Raw genomic sequence first — 8155 nt, forward strand, 5'->3', positions numbered from 1 at the left:
CTCCGGACGCGCAGGCTCAGTGGCCATGGCTCACGGGCCTAGCCGCTCCGCGGCACGTGGGATCTTCCCGGACCGGGGCACGAACCCATGTCCCCTGCATCGGCAGGCGGACTCTCAACCACTGCGCCACCAGGAAAGCCCTCACTATCTTTTAATAACTTAGACCACTGTAATCTAAAAACTTTAGAAACATGAAACACATGTCTTAGCTATCAAAGGTACCATTTAGATTTCACATATTAAACAGCTACAGTACAGCCTACAATGGCACAAAATCAGAAGGAACTGAATGGTTTGCAAGGTACTTTGACTTACATGTGGTCATTAAAATCCAGTAAGTAATTCAAAGTATGGTAATATAATGGCAGGCAATTAAAGGCTCAAATATCACTCTAAAATTGAAGACATGAAAATAGACTGAAAACTTTGTGGTTCTCTATCTTTCATTCACATGGCTAGATATCAGAACCCTACTGTGGAAAATATAGTTATTAAATATGGTTTCCCCAGAAAATAATGAAGCTTCAGAAAGTACAAAAGGTGTCAAGATCCATAGTTTGCTTCATCAAATGCTTTTCTAGCTCGTTTCAATTCTTCATTCATAGTAAGCAAGTCTTTAACCCTAGCAAACTTTCTTGGGTCCTTTCGAATCAAGAAGACGATATCTTCAACTTGTACCCGACCTTGTCTTCCAATTGACATTGCCTTGTGAGTCTATTACAAAAAAACATATTAAATTCAATTAATTTTTAAAAAATCTAACATTTTATTCTTTTAACTTGTGTCTATTTAATGCTGGTGAGTTTGAAACTTTCTCTTCTAATTATTATAGCTATTCACTTATGAATTGTCTTTCTATTAATGTCCTTTGTCTACTTTCTACCATTATTATTATTATTAGCAATGTTTCAGTGCTTTATAGACATTTTAATATTAAGGACATTGCTCTCCCTCTTGCGTCTCCCTCCCACCCTCCCTATCCCACCCCTCTAGGTGGTCACAAATCACTGAGCTGATCTCCCTGTGTCATGCAGCTGCTTCCCACTAGCTATCTATTTTACATTTGGTAGTGTATATATGTCCATGCCACTCTCTCACTTCGTCCCAGCTTACCCTTCCCTGCCCCTCCCGTGTCCTCAAATCCATTCTCTACGTCTGTGTCTTTATTCCTATCCTGTCCCTAGGTTCATCAGAACCTTTTTTTTTTTTAAGATTCCATATATATGTGTTAGCATATGGTATTTGTTTTTCTCTTTCTGATTTACTTCACTTTGTATGACAGACTCTAGGTCCATCCACCTCACTACAAATAACTCAATTTCATTTCTTTTTATGGCTGAGTAATATTCCATTGTATATATGTGCCACATCTTCTTTATCCATTCACACTGATGTTTCTTTCTGTGTGTTTTGATATATGTAGTTTGTCTTCATTTGCATAAAATAATTTTATAATTTCTTTGTAACCACCTGCTTCATTTAAACTTTGTATCCATTTCAGTAGCTGATAAATATTGGTGGGTTTCCTTAAAATCAAATCTCATCCCCTACCATTACATATTCATACTGAAAAAACAAAAATTCATCACAGCATTATTTCTAATGACTGAAAAAGGGAAACTAAATATTTAATAAATTGAACAAATTTGAGCACACCTAGTCAATTAATATTGTGAAGCCATCAAAAATATTAATTATGCGGTGACACAGGGAAAATGTTGTAGACTTACCTAAGTGAAAAAGCAGGTTCTACGACTATATATACTGTATGATTTCAATTTTATAAAGTTTAAAAATATGTGTAAAAAGACAAAAGAATATTCACCAAAATCTCAGCATTAGTTATCTCTAGGTAGAAGGATTACAGATTTTTATTTTTTCCCCTGCACTCTTTAATACTTTCTAAATTTAATCAATATTACTTTCATAAGCAGAAAAATATTTTAAAAAATGCACTCTCTGACACAGTAATTTTACTTCTATTATTCTTTACGAAGGAAATAATCCAAAACACAGGGTAAAAATTCATAAGAACTGAACACAAACAAACAGTATTCCCATCCCTGCAAACATATCCAAAGAAGGGGGAAATTTCATGAATATGGTCATTCAAACTTATCTACTCAGTTAAAAATAATATGTAAATAATTTCAATAGGGAAATGGTTAAGTATATTAGAAAATAATTTGAATGAATTTTATGCAGCTACTAAAATAATTATGATTAGAACATAGGAAATATGTATTAAAAACTTTGAGTAAAAAGAATGTTTACTATGATCAACACTATGTAAAACACTATATCTTTACATAAATACTGGAAAAGGGAAATTTATGTTGGATGTTGGGATTATGGGTAATATTTTACATTTTATTCAAGGATCTTATAATTATGTCCTTATAAATAAAATTCAGAGGAGGGGGTAGAATATATTGTGTGTGTATGTGCGTGTGGGTGTTTGTGTGTGTGGGTGTATACACCCACACACACTTATCTCTATCCTTCATGATAAATAGTAACCAGTAACTTCCACAAAACAGGCACTTAAATGGCACTCAAGCTTATTTCAAAAGGATGCCATAGTTCTAGTCTTATCTAAAAGTTAGAATTTCAAATCTATTCCTTAATTGACTAAGACCAATTACAAAAAAAACCTTACCATTTCAGTGATGAACTCTATGACAAGGTCTTCAAGAATATCTACTGACTCAGTATAAGGATTCTGGTCATCCCCAAACCCATACATCATACACCGTACTGTAAAAAGAACAATCATTTTTGTTTAAACAAACTTGACCAATACTTTTTCAAATTAGAACTGAACTAAGCTATAGAAGATATTGGTATGAAAGTATATTTACGTTGTATTTCGTGTCTCCAAGTATGGATTTTGGTGTAAAAGGTATTAACCACTAGCACATAACCACCTGTTCTTACCTAGCTTTCCCTAGGTAGGAACTCCCCTTCCCTCCCAGCTACTGAACGCCTGATATCAATATTCCTTCCCTAATCTCTATTATCTACTCACCAACAACCCCAGAATACCTTTAAGTAGGAAACTTCATAGCAGGAACAGGATGAATAGCAATGGTTTAGCCTTTACTGGGAGTGCTTTCAGGGGGTGAGGGGGAGGTCTTGGAAAAAAAAAGGCAAAATCCTTTCGGATACTACCATAACGAAGAGGACATGAGAGAAAGTGCTCCAATTACCTTCTTATAGGAAGAAGAGGTTAATCAAAAGGAGAAAGCAAAGGGCTTACTATACAGAATCTTGACATTTTATTCCCTGGATCAAAGCAACTGCCAGCAAAGCCCTTTCAGTCTTCATCTGAAGGAACCATAGAAAATGCAAAAGAGAAGAAATGTCTACAGAGTAATGAAAATAACTGCTAGTAGCTAAAACTTATATAGCCCTTACTACATGCCAGGCACTGTTGTAAGCTCATTTAATCCTCAGGACAATCCTCTGAAGTAGAAACTACTATTATCCCCATTCTACATAGATGAGAAAATGGAGGCACAGAGTTTAAGTGATTTACCCAAGGTCACACAGATAGTGAGATGGAACTTGAATTTGAACCCAGATGATCTGGCTCCAGAGTCTATACTCCTACCCACAACAGTATTACACTTCTTGGTAATTTAGGGCAGATGGGATCCATATGGCTTCTTATGCTATAGCCTATAAACTCCCTATCAGTCCATGGACAAGCTTTGAGAAGTCCTGGAACCCTACTGAAATTCTATGTAAAAATTTTGTACATTATTTGTGTGTGCATTTTTCTGGGAAGAAGAATCAACTCTTAGCAGATTCTCAAAGGGGTATATAAATACTAAGAAACTCTGTCATATGTTAGAAATGTTTTGTATCTTGATCTGACTGGTGGTTACAAGTATATGTATACATGGAAAATTCATCAAGCTGTTCAATGAAGACTAGTGCAATTTATTGTATGTAAGTTTTACATTTAAAAAAAAGGCACGAACTCCTAGAACACTTCTAAAAGTAGGAATGAGTACATTAAGAATAATTTCTATTTAGGAGAAGCAAAAGCAGGCAGAACTAAGAAGACAGTAGACCAGGCCTGCGGAAGAAAAGAAAAGAAACGGGTGACCTGGAAGCCAGACTAGGATAGAGAAGTATCCCTAGGGTTTATTCTGGCAAGAGCTTTTAGGTCCAGATACAGGAGGGAGAAAACAAACACAGGAGCCAATATTTTCTCCCCTCTCTCTTTTTTGGATTCTGAAATTTTTTTTGTTTGTTTGTTTTTTTGGTTTGTTTTTAGATAATTTCAGACTTAGAGAAGAGTTGCAAAAATAGCACAATGTTCCCGAATCCTTATATCCAGTTTCCCCTTATATTAACATCTTACACAACCAAAGACAGTTCTCAAAACTAAGAAATTAACTCTGGTACAAATACAGAACTTATTCAGATTGTACCAGTTTTTCCACTAGTGTATCTTTTCTGTTTCAGGATCCCACAATATTTAGTTGTCATGCCTCCCTAGTTTCCTCTGTTCTGTGACAGTTCCTCAGACTTTCCTTGTCTTTTTTTTTTATTTATCTATTTATTTATTTATTTTTGGCTGCGTTGGGTCTTCGTTGCTGCGCATGGGCTTTCTCTAGTTGTGGTGAGCGGGGGTCACTGTTTGTTGTGGTGCGCAGGCTTCTCATTGCAGTGGCTTCTCTTGTTGAGGAGCACAGGCTCTAGGCGTGCGGGCTTCAGTAGTTGTGGCTCGCGGGCTCTAGAGCGCAGGCTCAGTAGTTGTGGCGCACGGGCTTAGTTGCTCTGCGGCATGTGGGATCTTCCCAGACCAGGGCTTGAACCCGTGTCCCCTGAATTACCAGGTGGATTCTTAACCACTGCGCCACCAGGGAAGCCCTTCTTTGTCTTTTATAACCTTGACACTTCTGAAGAATACTGGTCAGTTATCTTGTAGAATGTCCCTCAATTTGGGTTTGTCTGATGTTTTCTCGTGATTAGGTTGTGGTTATGCATTACAAGAAACGGAATCACAGTGTACCACTTAATGCATCATATCAGGGGTACGTAATGTCAACATATATTACTGGTGATCTTAACTTTGATCACTTGGCTAAAGTAATGTCTGCCAGGATTCTCCACTGTAAACTTAATATTTTTCCTTAAATATTTTGAGGGAGACACCTTGTCATTAACATTCTGATGGGGAGAATTCATCAGTAGGGAAATATACTTCACTGGAAAAGCAAAAACATATTAGACAGGAAGTATGTGAACTGCATTTGGTTAAAGGGTCTGTAAAGACATAAACAAATAGAAGTGAATGCTTTGAAATTTTGTGTTATATTAGAAAAATTTTTTTTAAAAAAGAAGGTCTAGGAGAACAGATCTTGGTCAGTAAGGCATAGGAAGTTTCAGGTAAGACAAGGAAAAGGCTGTGAAGATTCCAAATTCTTGTCATCACTCTGGGATGCTCTGGTGTAGGAATCCCCTTCTTACGCCGACTTAGGTAAAACCATGTACAAATGGAGTAAATAACATCAGAGATGGAATAAGTAGTGGTCAACTTAAGGTGAGAGATTGAGCTACAGGAAGGGATTTGAATGGCAAAAAAAAAAAAAAAAACATTGACTCTGGAGTTTCAAGAGCATTTGGGAACTGCTTACATCGGAACCAGCATAAATAAATCAGGTGATGTGTCGCCTTATCAGGACTGGGAGATGGAGAGCACTTTCTCACGGTGCCTTTCAGGGGCTGGCCTTGATCATCAGTAGTAGCAGCAGCTCTCCCTGCTGCTGCCACAAAAGGTCTACTGAGGGAACAGACTAGACAACCAAAACCTTATAATCTCTATGCCACTGGACTGCCTCACATTGTTCATCATCTTCCTGCCTTGTCCACTGCCTTAGTCCAAAGCCCCAACTTAATTCCTAGCCTCAGCACCTGTTCCAGGATCCAAAAGAACCTTCGGCTTACAGTCAAAGGAGTCCCTGCTCCTACTGCTGAAAGGTAAGGGACAGAGGAGGTAACGGAGGTATGTTCTTAGGCCCTGAATTGAAACACTGATCACATCTCTTTACTTAAAAAAAAAAAAAAGTATGGGTGGGTGTGTGTGTGTGTGTGTGTGTGTGTGTGTACATGCATATATATAAATACATAAATTGGGGTTAGGATTATTACTATCTATGATTCACAGGTTAAACAGAATTTATGCACAAGTCTGAGAATATTGTCCCTACAAGGAAACACATTCAGAACAATAAATCTACTTTGAACCGACATACCCAGAAGTTTTTATCTATAAAAAATCATTGTCAAATACTACTTACATTCTTTAGAAAAAAGTCTCTTTCTTTTACCCTGTCCACCTTCTGCACCTCCTCCAATTTCTTCATTTTCTTCCTCAAACTAGAAGTTAAAATGTATATACAGATACGTCAAGCACTGCTTTTGACTTTTTAATAATTAACATTTTTTTCCATCTTCAACACTGATATCATGTCAGAGAGCCTAAATAAAGCAAGCAGCAAAAAACCATGAAAACTTAGCATTTTAGGGGCCTTACAACTATCCTGTCCAACTTCAGACTCACACAGGAATGGCTTCTACAATGTCCGCAACAACTGTACTGCCTCTCCTGGAACAGTTCCAACGACCATACATTCTTTTTTTTAACCAACAAAGTTGGCCTATTTCTAGACAGTTTTACTATTAAAAGAGTTGATATTGAATCAAAGTAAGCAAAACTAGTATTTACTAAGCACTGCTTACACAGTGCTAAGAACTTTCCTCAAGTAAGACTTAAGCCTATTTTATGACATGAAAACCGAGGCTCAAAGTTAAATAACTTTGCTCACAGAGAACAGAGGTTTTGAAACCCATGTTCCCCGACTTTGAGTCCATTATTTTTCCACTACTTTACAAGAAGTATATAGTTTTGTTAGCAGTTGAATTGTTGGTTCATAATGAGGGATAACAAATACTAGCTTTGTCCTCTGATGATTCTCTAGGTGTTTCAAAGGGTGTCTGGCAAATATGGACCAAAAGCAAAGGGCAGGGGACCACACTCCTACTCTTCCTGCCCCGCGACCTACGATTAATCAGAAGAAAAAGCCTAGCACGGGGTGAAGCCCCCGATTCTCTCGGCTGAATTCACTAAGGAAAACAAACCCGATTCTCGGCCTCCGCTACGATGCCCGAGGGAGTGAATAAAAAAGTGGGTTGGAACAGAGGCGGTCACTCACCGTGGGGTCTTCTTCTTCATCTGCCATCCCAGCAGCCAGCCACCTCCAGAGAGCGCCCGCCTCCCACGGAGCGGGTTTTACTACTTCCGCTGCCTCACTTCCGGTGACGCGAGGAGGCGGGGCGGGGCCTAGTTGGAACCTCGCCTGCGGAAGTGGAGCGTGCGCGTCCTGCCCAGCGGTGGAAACACAACAGTACTAAAGGAGGGAAGGGTGATGTCTTGGCAAGAAGGAATTAAAAATTAGCAACGAAAAGGAAATCACGGGCTAGGTGCCGTGTATCTCGCTGTCACCTTGAACTTGCTTCTGCGTATCAGATCACCGCTTCATTATTCGGGACTGCGAAGCTTTGGATCATTGAGGGGCTAGCCAGGGGTGTATTTAAACAATTTCAACAACTTAGAGTTCCACTATGATTTATTGCCAAGCTTATTCGTTATTGGGGATATTGTACTTCGCTACCAGTTCTCAAGGGAATGTTATCTCCCTTTAGACTGAGGATTTAATTTTTGTGAGATTGTTTGTTGTTTTTTTAATCAGAACAGTGCTTGGGAAAACCAGGGACATTAGAAGGTTAAAGCTAGGGATATAAGGTGTTCTGCAATGCAAGAGATGATGTCACACAAGGAAAGATTGTTCCACAATACACTATTTCTGAATGTCCTAAACATTCCTGTGAGTGAAAAAATCTGTTCATAATTAGCTGGGCCTAGAACATAACTTTGTTAACATATAAACACAAAGCATTTTCCTATGCTTTTAAGGTACATTGAATTTTCTAGGAATGCAACTGTGTGATAGTAGAAAGTATATGTATTGGTCTCTGCTCACCCACCCCACCCCTCTTCCTGGCACAGAGCTCCTAAAACCCTTGTAATTTGCTAAGTGATAAGAGCACTAGGGCATCTTTTGTTCTAATGAGACAACTC

The 8155-nt window shown here is 38.4% G+C and overlaps 1 protein-coding gene across 1 annotated transcript; it reads right to left on the bottom strand.

The window, feature by feature from the left end:
* Positions 1 to 455: 455 nt before the first annotated feature.
* TAF13 (TATA-box binding protein associated factor 13) lies at positions 456 to 7301 on the bottom strand. The gene is made up of 4 exons (XM_060086030.1): positions 7230 to 7301; positions 6315 to 6393; positions 2660 to 2757; positions 456 to 714 (listed from the first exon to the last, which is right to left on the bottom strand). The coding sequence occupies exons 1-4, from the start codon at positions 7254 to 7256 to the stop codon at positions 544 to 546; spliced, it is 375 nt and encodes a 124-aa protein (XP_059942013.1). The 5' UTR covers positions 7257 to 7301; the 3' UTR covers positions 456 to 543.
* Positions 7302 to 8155: the final 854 nt, after the last annotated feature.

The sequence above is a fragment of the Mesoplodon densirostris genome, chromosome 2 (assembly GCF_025265405.1).
Source record: "Mesoplodon densirostris isolate mMesDen1 chromosome 2, mMesDen1 primary haplotype, whole genome shotgun sequence".
Classification (NCBI taxonomy): domain Eukaryota; kingdom Metazoa; phylum Chordata; class Mammalia; order Artiodactyla; family Ziphiidae; genus Mesoplodon; species Mesoplodon densirostris.

Bases quoted from the DNA above. Each gene is read 5' to 3' on its own strand.
- TAF13 (XM_060086030.1), bottom strand. From the start codon at position 7,256: ATGGCAGATGAAGAAGAAGACCCCACG. The intron at 2,758-6,314 runs GTAAGTAGTATT...TTCTTTTTACAG, and splicing joins GAGACTTTTTTCTAAAGAAT to TACGGTGTATGATGTATGGG. The intron at 715-2,659 runs GTAAGGTTTTTT...TTTTTGTAATAG, and splicing joins TAGAGTTCATCACTGAAATG to ACTCACAAGGCAATGTCAAT.